This window comes from Sesamum indicum, linkage group LG7 (assembly GCF_000512975.1).
Source record: "Sesamum indicum cultivar Zhongzhi No. 13 linkage group LG7, S_indicum_v1.0, whole genome shotgun sequence".
Taxonomy (NCBI): domain Eukaryota; kingdom Viridiplantae; phylum Streptophyta; class Magnoliopsida; order Lamiales; family Pedaliaceae; genus Sesamum; species Sesamum indicum.
In genome coordinates this window covers 9,963,431-9,982,494 of record NC_026151.1, presented here as the reverse complement: position 1 = coordinate 9,982,494, position 19,064 = coordinate 9,963,431, and the positions used below count along the sequence as shown (strand labels likewise).

At 33.4% G+C, this 19,064-nt stretch overlaps 3 protein-coding genes across 4 annotated transcripts in view; 1 reads left to right on the top strand and 2 right to left on the bottom strand.

The window, feature by feature from the left end:
* LOC105166890 lies at nucleotides 7,187-9,540 on the bottom strand. Of its 2 annotated transcripts, none has more exons than XM_011086401.2 (4): nucleotides 9,046-9,540; nucleotides 7,837-8,071; nucleotides 7,623-7,717; nucleotides 7,187-7,503 (listed from the first exon to the last, which is right to left on the bottom strand). In XM_011086401.2, exons 2-4 carry the CDS (start codon nucleotides 7,949-7,951, stop codon nucleotides 7,294-7,296), a joined length of 420 nt encoding a protein of 139 aa, XP_011084703.1. In that variant the 5' UTR covers nucleotides 7,952-8,071; nucleotides 9,046-9,540; the 3' UTR covers nucleotides 7,187-7,293. The 2 variants fall into 2 exon arrangements, with proteins under 2 accessions (XP_011084703.1, XP_011084701.1); XM_011086399.2 differs by having other exon boundaries at nucleotides 7,623-7,701.
* Nucleotides 11,299-17,318, bottom strand: LOC105166889 (probable leucine-rich repeat receptor-like protein kinase At5g49770). The gene is made up of 19 exons (XM_011086397.2): nucleotides 16,957-17,318; nucleotides 16,092-16,212; nucleotides 15,928-15,999; nucleotides 15,571-15,645; nucleotides 15,403-15,474; nucleotides 15,149-15,310; nucleotides 14,992-15,066; nucleotides 14,839-14,910; nucleotides 14,653-14,724; nucleotides 14,476-14,544; nucleotides 14,297-14,371; nucleotides 14,137-14,208; nucleotides 13,913-14,047; nucleotides 13,351-13,820; nucleotides 13,114-13,266; nucleotides 12,876-13,015; nucleotides 12,579-12,798; nucleotides 12,079-12,314; nucleotides 11,299-11,936 (listed from the first exon to the last, which is right to left on the bottom strand). The coding sequence occupies exons 1-19, from the start codon at nucleotides 17,045-17,047 to the stop codon at nucleotides 11,457-11,459; spliced, it is 2,862 nt and encodes a 953-aa protein (XP_011084699.1). The 5' UTR covers nucleotides 17,048-17,318; the 3' UTR covers nucleotides 11,299-11,456.
* LOC105166888 (pentatricopeptide repeat-containing protein At4g01570) overlaps nucleotides 17,983-19,064 on the top strand; it is a gene marked incomplete in the record, with an annotated part of 3,286 nt that continues 2,204 nt past the window's right edge. The window contains 1 exon segment of the mRNA XM_011086396.2: nucleotides 17,983-19,061. Coding sequence (XP_011084698.1) covers nucleotides 18,169-19,061 — 893 coding nt within the window.

Below are 19,064 nucleotides of genomic sequence, written 5' to 3'. Positions count from 1 at the left end.
AGGGGATAGATGACAATTCGTAGAGTTTTTTTCTTATATAATTTCATATCGAAAATATAATATAAAACTAATAAATTCTAATTGGAATTATTTAATATATTTTATATTTAATTTATATAAAAACTTACAAATTAATTAACATAGATGCTTAAAATAACACAATAATTTAGATAAAATATAATATTATTTACAATAATGGGGAAAAAGCATAGCAATATGTTTAGAATATATTCATTATAAAAATAAGTAATTATATCTAAAAAATTAATAATAAAAACTTTGATGGCTAGACAATAATATACTTTTTTATTTATACTCTTTAATAAAACTCGACCCCTTAAACTAATTATTTTTTATTTTCGTAATATTAATTAATTAAAACAAACCTAAATTATATTTATTTTTTTCACAAGATAATTATGTCCGTAATTAATTTTTTTATTTATTTTTAGTCATACATTAAAAATTAATTTTTTTATTAGTTTATATTTAGTTAAATAAACATAATAAAATTTTAATTATAAATATGTAGCGAATGTGCTTTGATTTTTTTTTTTAGTAATGATTATTTGTCTGTTCTAACAATAAATGATTAGCAATTGCAGTAATTATATATTTATTTTAATAATAAAATATCCATTATTATATAAATTATTACTAAATCTCAATTGCAGTAATTATATATTTATTTAATAATAAAATATCCATTATTATATAAATTATTACTAAATCTATTGGCACGCAAATCTACCTCTTTGTTGAAATTTTAAATTGCACTGAGTTGAAAAGTCATTTTGATTAATTGTTGGTCATTAATATTAAATATTATAATTATTAATATTTAAAAAAAATTAGGAATAATTACACTCCCTTTTTCTAAAGTTTGATATAATTATAAAATTCACTGAATTTATTAATATTAATAAAAAAAAATTGGATGAAAGTTGATATTTACTCTCGATTGACTTATTGCAAGTCAAATAATTTTTTTGAACTAAACTATCCTTATAAAAGTGAAAATATACCTATTCACATATATTAGCACATGAAGATGTATGAGCATAATTTGATCATAAAAAGATTTATCTGACCTACAATAAGTTAGTAATAAGCCAACTGGGGGTTATATAGATTTTTTTTCTGATTCTTTTATTAATATCAGCAGATTTTGTTAATTTCGACTAATGGAGCGACTTATTTGTTAAACAGAAACAAACCTCAGGGGTACTAAATGTAATTTTTCAAATCACAAAAAAATTATGTATAGTTACACCAAACCTTAGAACAAAAAAGTATAACTATCCCTAAAATTTACAGTACAACGATGCACGTAACTCACTTAATCAAAATAAAAATATATATATCTAACTCATCAACTAAAAATTTAAAAAATAAATAAACAAAAAATCTCGATACTTTTTGTCATATTTTAAGCATAATAACGCCTATATTTAAGAGCAATTAATAAATATTTGAGATGAGGAATTTTATATGATAGTAAATTCAAAAAAGAATTATACGTAGGGTGAGATTAGCATAGTCACGTGATGTTCTTTATTATTTATTCATTGAACCGGAGTGGGGGCTGGGGACAGTAGACAGCGCCCGGGTCCCACTTTTGGTTTTGTGCACGTTTCAATTATACAAACATACTTAATATGGGTGCATAATTAATTTTTTTATTATATTTTCTATTAAATTAAGCAAAAAAATTAAATAAAATTTAAATATGCATAATTAAAATGAACCCATCCCACAAAAATAAATATATTTAAGAATATTTTAGTCCGCGCTTATATTACCAATCGAAGATAATTACTATAAATTCATCTGACTTAAATAATAGTGTAAATTTATTTATTTTTTACGTTTGGTTCTGTGTACAGTGGAAATAGTAGTTCGGTCAAATAAAAATTTATTTGACCAGTAATAAGTTAATTTGGATAAATATAAATTTTTATTTATGTAAATTCGGTAAGTTTTGAATGACGAACAAATCTATTTGTTAGACGAAAATAAACACCATGAATATTAAATATAAATTATCAAACTGCATGAAATTTACGTATAATTACATTAAATTCATGAAAAGACGGTATATCCTTTACTTATAATAACCTTCCATCTTTCTGCTGTATTAATTTTTCCACTTCAATTCTCCATTAATAGTCCACCAAACTTTGTTCATAACAATGAATGTAAAGATAAGAATGCAAAAAATAGCACTAATGTTATTAATGTTACTTTTGTGCTTGAATAATTATAAATTATTTAAATAGTAGCCAATGCTCACTATTAATATCACTTTGGTACCTAAAAAAATTATAAATGATTTAATTAGTACTCGAGTTTTACCATTAATATTATTTTGATATTTAATTTATTTTTTAATTAATTTTGCTATTTTCAGATTATGTAATGACCATTGTAGCCAGAGATATTAAAAAAACAATAATAAATATATCAAGTAAAATTTGCATAAATTTCTATAGGTATATTTTGTTTTTATTTGAGCCGATTGATTTTTATTTTCGTTTTTTCATCTGTGGTACTACCATATTAACTGCTATCCAATAATCAAACTGGTGGAACACTTGTCGGCTCAGTTGGTAAGAATGAGTCATTTTTAGTCAGATAATTTGTGGGTTTAATTTTTGTTGTTGGGTGGGGGTTGTGTATGTGGAAAATCACCCTTATAAGCGGCCTATAATACTGGAATCGTGATTGTGATTGAAGTCGAAATCGTTTAGACTTTTTGAATAAAAAAAGACAAAAAGAAATAATAGGCATCAAATTTGAAAGAAATGGAAAGGTGATTGAAAGAAAAATAGTCTAAATAAAGTTGAAAAATCACTCTCAAGGAAGAAACAATCAATCTTTTCCATGTTGGATTAGTACAGTTTGGTCATATTTTCTGCAAATTATAATTAAAGACAAAATTATATATTTAGTTTCATAGGATAAGAATTTCAATATTTTTAGTCTCTTTATTTTATGAAATTTTCAAAATGATCCCAAAATTTAAAAATCTCGACATATTTAGTCATCTGTTTTACGTAATTTTAAAATGGTCATAAAATTTAGTGTAATGGTATCAGAATTAGTGTAATTTCTAAAGGTAATTTATTTAACATGAGTTGAGAAGTTGAATGGTATTTTTGATATTATAATAATTTAGCGTAATGGTATCAACATTACCATTTTGAGTCTATAATAGTATAGATTCCGCAAATATTTCACTAGTTTCTCGAATGTTGCGTTTGAAATAGGGTAGGTTGCAACCTTATTTTCTAATGTTAGACCTAACTGTAAACACATTTATTATTTTGAAAATTACAAATAGTTTCCTAATTTTTAATGTCCATCTAATAATGATCTCATTCTTTTAGATTTTTATTCAATTTTTATAGTGAACTGATTAAAATACTATTTTCGATTATGAGTTATACTTTTATATATATTTTTAAATGAATTTATAAAATATGTCAATAGACTATATACTCTTGGATTATTTACTTTACACACCCTCAGTTTTTTTTCTTCTACATTTTTTCAGACCTCTTCTTTAAAAAAAAAATCGTTATAATATAGTAATTTCCACCTCTGCCTATGGACTACATAAATTATTTTTTCTTCTGAGTGGGGTATTTAAAATATTTAAACAACAAAGGGTATTTATAACTAGAAAAAATTATTTTTTTTGTCCGTTTAGCTATGCCTAATATTTATTTTAGTCCTATAACTATGTCATTTTTTTATTAAGTTCGTTAAATTTCAAAATAGATGAAATTCAGCCTTTCAATGGTTGAGATTTTGATTTTTGGTCGTACAAATAACATGTCATGCCAACTGAATATTTTTTAATCCTATGTGACTTTATACATGAGTTGAAAAACATGTTGGATATAATTATATTATATAAAAATTAAATTATTATTTTTTTAAAAAAAACACCCCACCCTCCTCCAGGCGTCGCTCAGTCCGAACATATATTTGAGCGGTGGCATTGCCTAGAGGTGGAGGGCAACCATAGCAGCTGCGGTTGCCCTCCACTGAGATGGACAGTGGCGTCACCCTCCTTTATTGCGGCAACAATGTCAAGTTATTAAAAAAAATATTTTTTTATAATTAAGTTAATTAAAAAAAATTAAGTTTTTAAGAGGATGTTAAAAATATTTTTAAAAAAATTAAGAAAATTAATTTATGTTTTTTTAAATATATAAAATAATACAAAAAAATTAATATTATATATCGAAATTGCCCAGTCAACTTTAGGCTTATGTGGCTATACACATGGCTATATACATGGATAAATGGCCGAACACTTAAACAAGAAAATGACAAGTGTGTAATTTTCAGGTAAAATTCAAAAAAATAACATAAAAGATCCTAAATCGAATATTTTATCAAATATCTTATTATGGAGAAATTTTTAAAATTGTATTAATTTTTTTCATGTAACTATTCAAAGAACGTATGTTTTGCACATGACTCACGTTGTCTCAATAAAATTATGTTATATAATGATAAAATAAAATTATAAATAAAAATATTTTAACCAAACTTTAATAGGTACGTCATAAATAAAAGGATATTAATTTTTAGTTAATTTAACTTTGCCCCCTTTAATATTAGGATGGTATCAAATATTCCCCTCGACAATTTAAATCTTCAAAAGTTTCCCTCTAATACATCTGCCTTTAAGATATTAATTGATAGCGTGAGTTTGTAAATGAAAATTATCATAATAATCTTATAACTTTAAGTTAAATTCCGAAAAATCAAAACATATACATTTTTTATAGGGTAAATAACAATAATTTTTTTCGAGGTTTGACATAATTACAAATATTACCTTATTATTTGAAAAATTATCAACACCCCCTAATTTTAACGGCCATTTGACGATTAGCTCAATCCGTTAGGTTTTTATTAATTTTTTTATGGTGAACTGACCAAAATGCCTTGTGGATTAAGAATCATAATTTTATTTATTTTTTAAAATTTTTAATTTTTTTTATAGACTAAGTGGATAATTTTTTTATAATTTTAAAATTTTAAAATTTTTTCATGCCTAGATTTTTAAAAAAATTTAATATTTAAAAAAATACAGAAAAGACAAAGTTGATACATACTTCTATTCAAAAATTACACATAATTTCATCAAATATAAAAAAAAATATTTATAATTTTTCAAATAACAAACAGGTTGTACTTGTATTCATCAAATTATACCAACCCTCGTAAAAGCTGGTTGTACTTGTTGGTTGGTCCCGTTTCTTAATTATTTGTTGAAATGTCAAATCAAATGTATATAAAATATTTTAATTACTTGGGTCTCATTTCTGAATTATTTGTTGAAATGTCAAAAATTAAATGTATATGAGATATTTTAATCACTTGGATACGTTTTGAAATTGTCAAGTTTGAAGTGTTTGCTGTAATCTTTGAGTTGAACAGTCTCATTGCTTGCTTGCTTGCAAATTCTTGATTTTTATTTTTTATCCACGTACTTCAGCAACGATTGTCCGATTTATATTCATTTATTAAATATATCTGACTCAGTCCAACGTATAAATTTGCATTGGTTCAATTTCTACTGAAAACATTAAAATTACCTAAACTATTATTTTGCATCCACATCCCTTGAGTTTTCGCATAATGACAAATACATGTCGGTTAGAATCGATAAGTATATAATTACCCCCCATAAGTTTGTTTCATTTTACATATAACTTCAACAATAGGATTCGAAGAATTTAACATGTGATATTCCAAAATATCCTTTATATATTTCTCTCACACATACACTCACACTCAACATTCTTTCTCTATCTAGAATTTAATTTTTTTTTACTATTTAATTTTTCAAACATTCAAAAAATTGAAAATATTCAATTATTTAATTGTCATAGTTAAATAATATTGATATTATATTTATTAAAAAATATAAATTCAAGACATTATATTAGAAATTATCATTGCATTAACAAAGAATATTTTTATTCACCCTGTGTCTTCCCCTTTACCATCATAGTTTGCCCTTTCTCTAGCGCGGCCCCTTCCCCTTCGCACTCCAACACTCAGATTTAGATCTTAAATGAGCGTAGGTCATAAAGTCGGAATAAAAATAATATAAAGTCTACGAGTGAATAGTTACCTTGACTTTCATAAATGTCATTATATATACCAAAGATCACTCGTATGAATGATATCTATCCTCAAAGATGCAGGCATGTGTCTTTCATCAGCATCTCGTGCTGACTTATATACTTATCTACCCCCAATTGACTTATTAAGTAGACTTATTGCAGGTCAAATATGACCAAATGATCCTCAGACTTCTTCACGCGTTAATACATGTGAGGAAATATATCTTCACCATTATAAGGGTAGTTTAGTCCAAAAAAAAATATTTGATCTGCATTAAATCATACGTCAATTTTCAATCAGTTGTATCAGCAAATCCAGTTAATTATCACTAATAAAAAGACTTATTTGTTAGATATAATTGTATAAAACCTTTGTGGTATATGAACCCTTTAATTTGAAGGACTTGGAACATCTTGTAAATGATCAACCTCGATAAGAATTTAAAAGAACACAAAAGAAGGAAAAAAATGAGAAACTGTTTTAACAAATAGGAGCAGAATACAGGGACTTTTACCAACATGATAAACCAATTTGTCTCTCGTAAAGAAAACTTGCCCATAGTTAGTCAAATTAAAGTAACAATGGGCAGGATGACAATTCAGTTAATAAATGAGGAAAAGATCCAAGAAGCAAGGAACTAAGGTCTAGTTCACTACCAACATGCATCACAAACATTTCTCCATCTAATGCTTCTATACTTGTCATCAAGACATAAAGCACTGGCGAAGAACTACTGAAAAAAGCATCAATTTCAGAATTTGGAAAGAAACAGACTTCTGAACATCTTACTCACCTGATGATAGAATAAAAATGTGAAAAGCTAAACTAGATATATTAAAATCCCTTTACTTGAATGCAATTTTTTAAAGGTTGGACTACACACTTTTCTTCGACTCAATTCAGTAGCTGCAACTATTTGGTGTGCCGGGAAAGAGAGCTCCTCTTACCGATGTAAAATTTCTAAGCGGAAGCAGTGGAAATAAGCATGCTGAATGTAAGAGGAGAGTAATTCTTCAAGAAAGATAAACTGCAAACTTGATGCTCTGTTTTCATTGCTTTGAACGGATGAATACAGAGTATATATAAAGGCTTCAAGCTGTAACTAACAAAACTAACTGAAGCCTCACTAATAAAAACGCTCTAAAACGCATAAGGTAAAATCACAACTTGAAATAACAAAAGCGTTTCTAATAGAACAAAAACGCTAAAGAGCGTATAACGCTTCCTCCTTCTTCCTTGCGTCTGAACTGCGATGGCAAGCTTCTGAGCATGAGAGCTGCTGCTTATCTTAGCTGCAATTTTACAACCAATTCCAACTATGACCAGAAGTCCCTTATTTTCCAGCAGCGCCTGCAATAGTTATGTATAAATTCAAGTTTGTGCTCATTACAGATTTTGGCAGACTATGACTCAAACTACACTAGTACAAAAAGCAAGCAACAAATCCCATGATTTACAACAAAACTTACTTGTATTGCTTGTACAGCAAGAAGCAGTCCTCTATCTAAGTCGTATGATTCAGGCATTGGAGCAAGCTGCAGTGAGTCCCTGGAAGACAGAGAACCTGAGGTTGTTTTATGACAATAATCGAGCAATAGGGGATAAACCATAAATAGATCCTATATATTTTATTTCACTTGTACAGACATTTTAAGGCATCCAACTAGTACAAAAAGGACATACCAGCAGCAAATCCCCCCCGATAGGAGTGGATCTGACGAGATAAAATGCCATGTTGCCAGGACATGTTCCATTTTAGACTTGGTAGGTGACCGAGTCCATGGCTGAGACAAATCATCAATCCGGTTCACCAGGTTGGGAGTCATATGAAGTGGCTTTGGAGCTGCAATCAACTTTTCTTGAGTAGTAGCCGGGGATGCATTAGACAAAAGTGGAGGTGTGTTGAGCCTTGGAACCCCTGCAACTTGGATAAATCTATTAGAAAGAGAAATGGCTGATAATTATGTATACTTGAGATCGTAGGATGCAGAAAATATCACAATGTAGAATTTCTCCATATGAACCACAGGCTGGGATAAACAACTAAATTGCTAAACTATCTGATCATCCACTTTTATGTCATTTTTTAACCCTTAGGGGACCATCTCTATTTAGTCGTGTCAACAACTGAGTTGACCCCAACAAGGTAGAGAACAAGCTTGATTTGGTTATTATGGGACTCACCAGCAATTCCAACTTCTGCTATTTAATTTGCCATGTGAAACCGAAAAGGCATAACCAAAGTGTATATTGTGTTGATCAACTAAAGTATAGGGAACAACATGGATTAGCAAGATCTAATAAACCAATGAGCTTTACGGACCACAAATTTGGTGTGAAGGGATGAACTATAAAAGTTACATAGAGACATGAGGAACCGCAATCAGCGGATAGGCAGTAACAGCCAATACAGGCCAGTCTAATGAAGTAATACAGCAAAAATGTAACGTACACAAATAGTAGGCAAAAGAAATACATCTTCCCTATCTTCCTTTACTGGGTTGCTATATTGTCGCCGATGAGAATAGGACTAAGTGCGTGATTTAATTGACTTTACTGGGAAGGCCTTAAGGCAGTCGTTGACTTGCAACAAGCATCCATCTCCATATGTTGGAAAAATTCTACCCAATAGCTATCTCATTGGTAGCTCATATTAATCATTCATGAGAAAGCAATAGCAAGAGCAACTATATAAGACAGAAATAGAGAAGCATCAGAAAATCTAAATACAACCATTTTTCAACAACTTTGCACATCAGCACATATTGACACAAAAATTCCCAAAACAGTGAAGAGAAACACTGATAGATAAAGAAAAAATTCCAAAGATTTTCCTGTTCGGCTATATAAATTCAGGTGTTATAATTCTTAAAGAAGGAGAAAAGGCCATACTTTTCTATTTGTGCCCCTGAGCACCATGTAGGTCTCTCCAAGAGTATCAATTGTTTCCGAGGACACTGAGAGATTGCCCATCAAGAACTGAGGTTGACGCCCTTTTATAACTGACCACCACTGTATATCCCAAGGCCAGTGAACCACCCAAAGTCATCCGGCCAACCTAATCACAAGTGGAACTGTTTTACCTCAATTTCGGCTCTTGCCGGATGATATAATTTTTATCAACAATCCTCTGATCACCCAAAAAGAGGTGGTATTTGATACCAGATTGGCGCACCTTGATCCAATCATTTCTTCACGGTCTCAAGAACATCTCCATAAAACTTGAAGCAAAAATCCACAAGCTCAGATTCTACTAACATAAAGAAAGTGAAAAATGAAATGGCAATTGACCATCTTCATGGATGTAGGCAGATTCTACTTTCCATGAAAAATGTAGGCAGAAAAGCCCACTTTGAGACTGCAACTGACAGTGAATCCCAAATGAGAAGGTTTAGGAAGATGAATAAAGATATATCTTTGAAAACCTACACTTCAACGGTAATATTTCTACTGCAACGGTCACATTTTCTTGAAAAATTATTTAAATAAATATAAAAAAAGAATAAGGGTAGGTCGAACCTCTTGCTAGTTGCTACAGCACTGCACCTCCAACGGTAAAATTTTCTTACTGCAACGGTCATATTTTTTGAAAAATAAATATAAAAAAAGAAAATTATAAAAATAGAGTTCTTTGAAAAAATAGGCAAAGGCGGTATTTTTTTGGTTTGCTGGGCAGTTCTTTGTCTGTTTAGTTTTTTTTTAATTTTATATTTTTTTTTAACTAATAAAGTAATTCTATTATTAATTAACAATAAAAAAATTGATATTTTTAGTAATATTATATACAAAAAAAAAACGATCATAATTATATTGTGTGATTTTACTCAAAGTAATTACACCAACTAATTAATAAAAGATTATATTGTACTTGTTGGTTGGTCCCATTTCTTAATTATTTGTTGAAATGTCAAATTAAATGTATATAAGATATTTTAATTACTTGGGTAAAGTTGGCAGTGTTTGCTGAAATCTTTCATTATTGAGTTGAAAAGTCTCATTGATTGCTTGCAAATTCTTGATTTTTTATTTTTTATTTTTTATTTCGAGCAACAATTATCCGATTTATATTCATTTATCAAATATATCTGACTCGGTCCAACGTATAAATTTGCATTTGTTCAATTTCTACTCACACTTTTTCGGCAAGTAATGTAAACTTTAAACTAATAAATGTAACACTTACCTTTATAGTTAAATTTTTGGATAATATTGTCCTTGTATATATATGTATATCTAGTTCAAAGAATTTTTTTTAAATAATTTTATATTTTAAGTTTAATTAAAATTTTCTTAATTGAAAAAACATACTTGAATTCTAATAAAGTAAAATATAATAAGTGAATTAAATAGTTCAAATTTTATTGTATTTTACAGATTCAAAATTCAGCAATGCTACAATAAATATAATAAGTGAATTAAATAGTTCAAATTTTATTGTATTTTACAGATTCAAAATTCAGCAATGAATGGGTACAATAACTACACAAAAAAATATTATAAAATGTTTTTATTAATTTTCATTACAAAATTAAGTTTTTAGCTATTTATTCTTTTAGATAAAAATAAATAATTACGTATCGATTTTTTGAATATATTTTCTTTAAAAAGTATGATAGAATATATTTATTTATTTTTCTAAAAATATTGAACTTTTGATTAAGCATATATATTTGTCAATTTCTTTTTAAAAAGCATATATGAGTTGTTGTTATATTATACTTATTGTGTATCTATTATGTATATATATATATTAAGTTATACTCTATTTTTAATTTAAATTTTTTATTTATTGAAAAATATTTTGACAATAATTTAATCTGTAAAATACTAAAATACATTAAAAATAATATAATTGGCAAGGTATGAAGGGTATTTTTGTTCAACTGAGGGGTAAGTGTTATATTTATCAATTTAGGGGGGTAAATGTTAGTTCAGGGGGCAAAGTGTATTTTATCCTTGTAATTATGACAATCTCATGGGGTGTGGATGTAATTTACCCTTTTTCATTATGGAGAATTTTTTAAATTTTATTTATCCTTTTCTTATAATAATTGCCATGTTTCTTGATTTGGTATGAAACTCAATGACTCTTTATGTCCAAACATCTGTTCAAACTCCGGAGAGGTTGTTGCAATTTAGCTTAATAGCACTTTTTTTCTACATATAATTCAACAATTTATCCACAAAATAAAACTTGAGAAACAACATATCTTTCTCTTCATATGTATTAAAATTTCTTCAAAGAAGTCAAAAAAATTAAATTAAGTAAGAAGTATCAAGTATATATATGTAAGATTGTCTCATTACTTGGGTTCAACCTTAGCCTGAAATGTGTAGATTCCACCACTATAGTCAAAAGCATCACTGTAAGGGTGTCTAAGGGCACCCTTACCACCTCCAAATTCTGTTGCAGAAGATGATGCTGAGGTTGAGTTTGTGTTCAGGCCATCATTCTGCAATATAGTTTCGAGGGACTTGACGACCTCGCTCATCGTCGGACGATCCGAGGCTGATTCCTCGACGCATTGTATAGCCAGCTCTAGGAACCTAGGAAATCCTATGAGGCATGGTGTGTTCCTTATGGCAGGATCAATCATCCCACTCAATCCATAGTGTGTTTCGTCGTTCCTATCCATCGCCACCCTCACTTCCCGGACGATGTATTTTCCCCTCTCGATAGGCTGCTTAGCGGTGATGAGCTCGAGCATCACCACGCCAAAGCTGTACACGTCGCTTTTCTCGGTTAACTGTTGTGTCATGTAATATTCAGGGTCGAGGTAGCCCTACAAGCACATGGAAGTTAAAGAAATGAAGTGTTTTCTTTCGTTTGAAGATTGTTAGAAAAGGTAACCGGCTGTCTCAGCTGTATTTATAATGATATTCTATTGTTTGCGTGATCTAAGTCTTTTTGTGGGACGGACTCACCAGTGTGCCTTTTACTTGAGTCGAGACATGCCCTTTTGAAGTGTCCGAGACGAGCTTAGACAAGCCAAAATCCGCGACCTTAGCTGTGAGATTGTCGTCCAACAAAATGTTGGTAGACTTGATATCCCTGTGGATTATTGGAGGGTTTGCAAGTTCGTGTAGGTAAGCTAAGCCTCTAGCGGAACCAAGGGCGATCCTTATCCTCCTCTTCCAATCTAGATGGACTCCGCTTCTTCCTGTGCATGACGGACATACACATTGTTGAGTACTACCATCGCGGATAATTACACCAACGCCTCTGTGATTTAGTCATATTACAAGAACCTCTCTCAGTTTTGAAGAATACACTAACACTTCTTGCAGTCCTGTTTTATATTAAAAATTCCTCGGTTGGCTAAGATAAATTTGTGATATAACATATGACTGCTTGAGGTGTCAGTGTAATTTTCCAAAATTGAGGGCTCTTTCTGCAATATGACTGCTGTGAAAAATGAGGTTACCTGATAAACTTTCCCTTAGTGTTCCATTAGGCATGAACTCGTAAACCAACATCTGTTCTCCTTGTTCAAAACCGAATCCCACAAGGCCAACAAGGTTCTTGTGATGAACTCTTGAGAGTAACTCGATTTCGGTTTTGAACTCAAGCCCGCCTTGTTTTGAACCTAGTTGAGCCCTTTTTATGGCAACGACTTGTCCATTGAAGAGAACTCCTCTATAGACCTGAAAAAAACAGAGAAATAAGCATACAAGGTGATCATTTTTCACATGCATGCATATATGTACGTGTGTATACCGACCTTTCCATAGCCCCCCGAGCCGATCAGATTGTTGTCGGAGAAGTTATTGGTGCTTTTTTTGAGCTCATCGTACGAGAACCATCTTGCTCCTTTAAGCTGTGGTGCCCCTCCGCTGTCTTGGCCGCTAGGAGCCCAAGATCCTAAGATAAAACAAGTGAAAATGAGTAAGGAAATTCGACTGCATGATGGCTAACGCATAGACTTAGAGGACCAGCCAAGAAAGAGAATCACTATATACCAAATGCTTTGCTTAACGATATCGCTTGTTCAGCCCGTTTCTTTTGCCTGATAGCATATGTCAATAGCCCTGCCAGAACAATGACTAGAAACGCGCATCCGGTCGTAATCCCAGCAATCACACCTTTGCTGATATGAGCTCTCTTGTTTTCATCTGAAATTATGGCACATTCTTGAAATTGTAGTAATGTGTGAGTTAATAATTGATAGTTTTTCAGCTGAAACTACTTGAGTTTACCTCCAAAAACGTACGGTGATGCGATGAAATAGTATGGCCCAAACTCTCTTGGAGGCTTGTACGTTTGGTTACTTAGTGAAAATCCAATGCTCTGGACCTCTGACCTGTTGAAGTACCTTGAATTGGAGGGAAACAGCCCAAGCTGCACCTGAAGATAGTCGTCCGCGTTAAAGAACGGATTCTGCAAGGAAACGGAGCCAGGAGAAAGGCCTAGTTTCACCCAAAGGCTCATTTCTAAAGAATGGAACAAACTGGCATTCGACAAATCCCTGAACGATGGTGCTCTGAAGTATAACGTCCCTTCATACGGATAAGCGCAGTCACAGCTTTGCGGGTTGAGTTTTTGATCCAAGGTGCATATTTGGCTCCCGCAGTTTGCGAGGCTGGTCGAGTACGGTTTTCCCGACTGCTGAATCTGACAATAGACAGTGTTCTCCAGGGAAGCCAAGCAAACAGGATTTCCAATTAACCTGTTGTGCGGAAGAAATGCATCAGATACTCAGAGGAGAGTTTACATATTCCTTTGATACGATGACCTTAAAAATCGTGAAATGATTCTTACAGTAATGTGCTTTTGTATTCAGAGCCAATTGTTACAGACGATATGTCGTTGTTCTCCAAATCGATGAGTTGAAGTTGCTGGCTTATGTGCCCACTCATGTCTAGTTTTTGACCAAAGGCATTGTTCCTCAGTTTCCTGTCAAACATTTTACAGTTTTACTGTCAACTTTCTGCATATGTTTTTAGCAATTTTATGTTGTCTTTGTTGCTGATTCTTGGACTTACACTTGCTGAATCTGAGGTAAACTAAAAAGTTCTGATGGCACAGCTCCCTCCAACGGTCCGTATTCAATCATCCTGAGCACCAGAACAACATATTCGTAACATGAGATCTTTTGTTTACTTCTCATGATTTTAAGACAACGATGGATTCTTGAATACTCACAAAGTTGTTAGCGACTGCAAAGTCGAGAACCATTCAGGGGCTTTTGATTGTCTGAAAGAGTTGTTGCTCAAGTCCCTGTGAAATGCAAGGGAATCACAAACCAGAGTTGGCTCTTGCATAAACGGAGAGGAATGGCAGAATACACAACTTTTGACTAACAAAACATGTTTTCTTCTTACACATAATTGAGGGAGTTCATTCCGGTTAAATTCGGTAATAAGCCAGACAACATATTGTGAGCCAAGTTCCTGCAGTGGAGACCATGTAAGCCACAGCAAGTCAAAAACATCTGTCAGTCTCTCTCAAATGATGCTTCTTTTAATTTACAAGAAAACGGAAAGAAAACAAACACCCACAATTCGATGACGCTGGTGAGGTTGTTGAGGGTTGATGGTGCATCTCCCTTCAGGGAATTTCGATCAAGACGACTGGATTCATTGAGTGGAAGAACCAAACAAACAACATTTAAGTTATTTCATATAAGGATGAAAGACAACGATAGAAACGGAGAGATGAAGAAGTTATGCGGTAACTATACTCACAGAACCTCAAGTGTCTGTACCAATCCAACCGTAGATGGAATGCTCCCCTCAAACCGATTCCCATCAAAAAGCCTGCCAAATTCTCAGACGTAACAACCAAAAACAACATCTTAAAATCATGAACAGAAAAGGTCTGTTGGTTTCTTGACTTACACATGTATCAGTGACATATCTGAGTTGAAAAGTTGGCTCGGAATTTCACCGGATAGCTGGTTCTTGTTGAAATGGCTGAAAAACCACAATGTCAGAATACTAGTATTTAACAAGAAGAGACAATCCCGAATTGACGAAAGAAGTAACTTCAACTTACAAGTGCTTTGCCTTTTTAAGCTGGTCGAGTCCTGGTCCAAAAGCAGATGAAACAGGTAACGGTCCTCTCAGCTGATTTTCTGCCAGGTCAAGCCAGTATAGCTTCGAGAGTTTACCCAAAGACGGCGGGATCTCACCGGTTAAGTTGTTTGAGTTCAGGGCTCTGTTAACGCACGTTTCGTTGTGAAAAGAATTAAGATGAGCCTCATGGGAATTCACCAAGAATGTGAGTAGGACTAGGACAGAAGTTCTTACAGAAATGTTAGCTCGGACAGGTTTCCTAGTTCACTTGGTATGTTGCCAGTAAAGCTGCATCCAGCCAGAATCCTGAACCACGTATGTGAAACAACCTAAATTCTGTCAACAGCAAGAATGGAGAATGATGTGTTGTGAATTGTAATGGTCTGGGTTGTTGTTTCTTACAATATGGTCAATTTTTGCAGATCTCCCAGTCGCTGAGACAGGGAACCAGTGAGGCCAGGATTGAACGACAAGTCTCTGCAGTTGATGGTGTTAAGATTCGAACATGAATTAAGAGCACAGAATCAGAACGAAACACAAGATCAACATGTTTATAACATACTGTACTGTCTTGACTTTAGGTCTAGGACTTTATGACGTACCATAACAGACATCTCCAAATCTCAGGATACGAGTACTAAGTTACACAGGTTTATATCATTAGTACTAAACTATGTTTGTGCTGATACCTTAGAGTACTTTGTATCTCATTATATCCTAACAAAATGATATTGGAGCAAAAGGTACAAAAGAACTCACAAAGAAACTAACTCGTTGAGACCCCCAATGTCACCGCTCATCTTACCAGTTAGTCCCATTGTGGACAATCCCCTGCAAGGAACAACACGTTTAATATATGAATTCTCAAAGATCAGTTTGTTTCAGAATGTAAGAAACGATGAAAAGAAATGAAATATACTTACAATGAGGTGACCTTTGAGTTGTTGCAGGCAACTCCCTCCCAGTCTGCACAAGGATCATCAGAATTGTCCCAACTTGGAGGTGTCCCGCCCAATTGATCTTTGAGTGATCGAAGCACAGCAGCTGCAACAATGTACGAACATGTTACGTGTATTCTTTACAGTCCAATGTTTGGACCATGAAAATTCAAGATTAGGAAGTGGGAAAATGATGCATATGTCATTATGCATCATGATATACATTAACGTTGATTATCTTGCCCCGCACACAAGTTGTCTTTTATGTTACACACACACGCATAATTTACATGGTTCGGGTATGACTCAATCCAACATCACCTAAACAACTTCTTATTAGGATAGAATATTCACAAAATTGTAATAAACGACCATCCATCAACAATATATGTATAACAGCGGTAGCCGTAAATACTGTAAATATAATTTTGCATATGGCAATGAACCTTGTGTCAAAAGTTGGGGCCGACTTCATACTCCAATATTTTTTAGGTCGTCTCCCACTTCTACTAACACAGTTATAAAGTTTGAAGAATTGATATTACAGCATCGGATGTTACTATTAACTAATGACAACATGAAACTATTGTTTCAACAATTTCTTCAAACTTTCACTGTCTAAATATGGCCCAACTCAAATGAAGTCCCAACAATGAGATCCAACACATAATGCATTAATTTACTCACACACACACACACAACAGAAAACAAAAGAACACACTTATAACACTATCTGAATAAAGCCCACTTCAAATCTACTTCCTGACAACAGGATGCAACAAGAATGCATTTATTCACACACAAAACACAGACAGCCACATGTTAGAACTGTTAGTAGCAACAGTATTACCATCCTGGGGGTTCGTCATAGCATCCACAACACGAATCCAGGCGCAGAAAGGCAGCAGACAGTAGAAGAGCAGCCGCCGGATGGCCGCCATGGGCTGATGCAGCTTCTCACCTTGAAAACCAAGAAACACTCACAGCAAATAAAACTGATGACACTCACACACACAACAAGAGTTTTTGTCCTAGAATGAGACATCTTGGGAGATAGCTAAATCCCAGAAAAGATATTGCCTTCCCACTGTAGTAATCATTGCTTCGAACTGAATTTAACCACCCAACTGAGAGCATGAAAATACCAAGAAAGGAGAGAGAGAGAGAGAGAGGTGGTTAGAGTGACGGGAAGCAAGAAAGAGAAGGCTGAAACAGTTGAGTTTTGGATGCTTTAAATGATTAAACTTGTCTTAGAAGAAAATCCAACAAATGTTTCCACCCCCACCCACTGTCTGTGTGAAAAGATCAAAAGCTTTCTTGGCACAGGTACCCATTATTCTTGATGAATTGTCGAGCACTCTACAATCATGACACTATGAAGTGAAACAAAGTCAGTATGATGCATGTCTGGGCATGCATTTGTTTAATCATTAATGATTTGATGCTGTGTTGTGCACTTTTCTCCGTCTATACAACCCGGTTCGGTTTTTCGTACTATAGTCAGTCCACAATACATCAAGCAAGTGATAATTGCTATACATTTTATTTCTTAATATTATTCGATGTCTTAATTATACATCCACATAATATAAAAGACTCCGAATTAATAAGGGGATGATTGACATATATTTTATTTTCTTTAAAATTAAAGGTCAGTTATTCATGCACAAGACCTCAACTAAGTGGACAATTGACATATGTTGTTGATTATCCATACACTCAATTTACAAAACATCAAATGTAATGTATTTAATCCCTAATCTTCGAGCAGACCAAGTCCTGAATTGTACATGCTAGGACCACGTAGTGGAAGCAATAGGCCCATTTTCAAGTGAAATAAGCCCAGCCCAGATAACAATATATAAAGACAGAGTGGAACGGTGAAGATGAATGGAAACGAAGAGAGAAGACATGGAGGCGCCGTGGGCCGCCGCCGAGGAGGGCTTCGCCGGAGATGTATGGTGATTCTTTCAGCGCCGAAAGGTTAACGCGGAACTGGGTTTCTCTGTGTGGCTTCGAATGATTGTGTTGGTTGAGAGGAAGTAAGCTTGAATAAAGGATAATGCGCCATGGCCAAAGTGGCAGAAGAATCGCTCTGCTTCATCATTCCGTCGCATTTCTCGCGCCATTTTGCTCGAGGATTAGCTTCTCGACAGCAGTGAAAGCTTCCGGTGGTGCTGAAGTGGGAACGGCGTCAAAACTTGGTAACCTTCTGGTAGTTGCCTCCATAGCCAAAGCTTTGTCGAGGCCTGGAGGGATTCATTCTCTGGAGAAGTATGGGGACTCTATTCCCTTGTCTGAGGACCTTGTACTTCAGGTTCTCCGCCGTGGTTCTCTTGATGCGTCCAAGAAGTTGGATTTCTTCCGGTGGTGCTCAGTTAGGCCTAACTACAAACATACAGCGGGCACCTACTCTCAGATGTTTAAAACCATATGCTTTTTGCCCCATCAGCACCAGGATGATATTCTTGAGCTGGTTGCCTCGACGAGACGTGATGGGGTGGTGCTTGATTCGTCGACTTTGAAATTGATTCTGGATGGGTTGATTAGGTCGGGCAAGTTTGATTCTGCTCTGGAAGTTTTGGGGTATATCGAGAGAGACTTGATTAGCATAAGTTGTTTGAGCCCTGACATATATAGCCCTGTTCTTGTTGCTCTTGTGAGGAAGAATCAAATCTCCATAGCTTTGTCCATTTTCCTCAAGCTCTTAGACTCTTCGTCTTCCTCCTCAACGGGTGGCAACAATGTTGTAATTCCTGATGCTATTGCTTGCAATAACTTACTTGTTGGTCTTAAGAAGGCAGGCATGAAAGATGAATTCAGACAAGTATTCAATAAATTGCGTGAGACAAGGCTTTATCCGCTGGATAGATATGGTTATAACATATGTATTCACACATTAGGATGTTGGGGTGACTTGATCACTGCGTTAAGCCTGTTTAAAGAGATGAAGGAGAA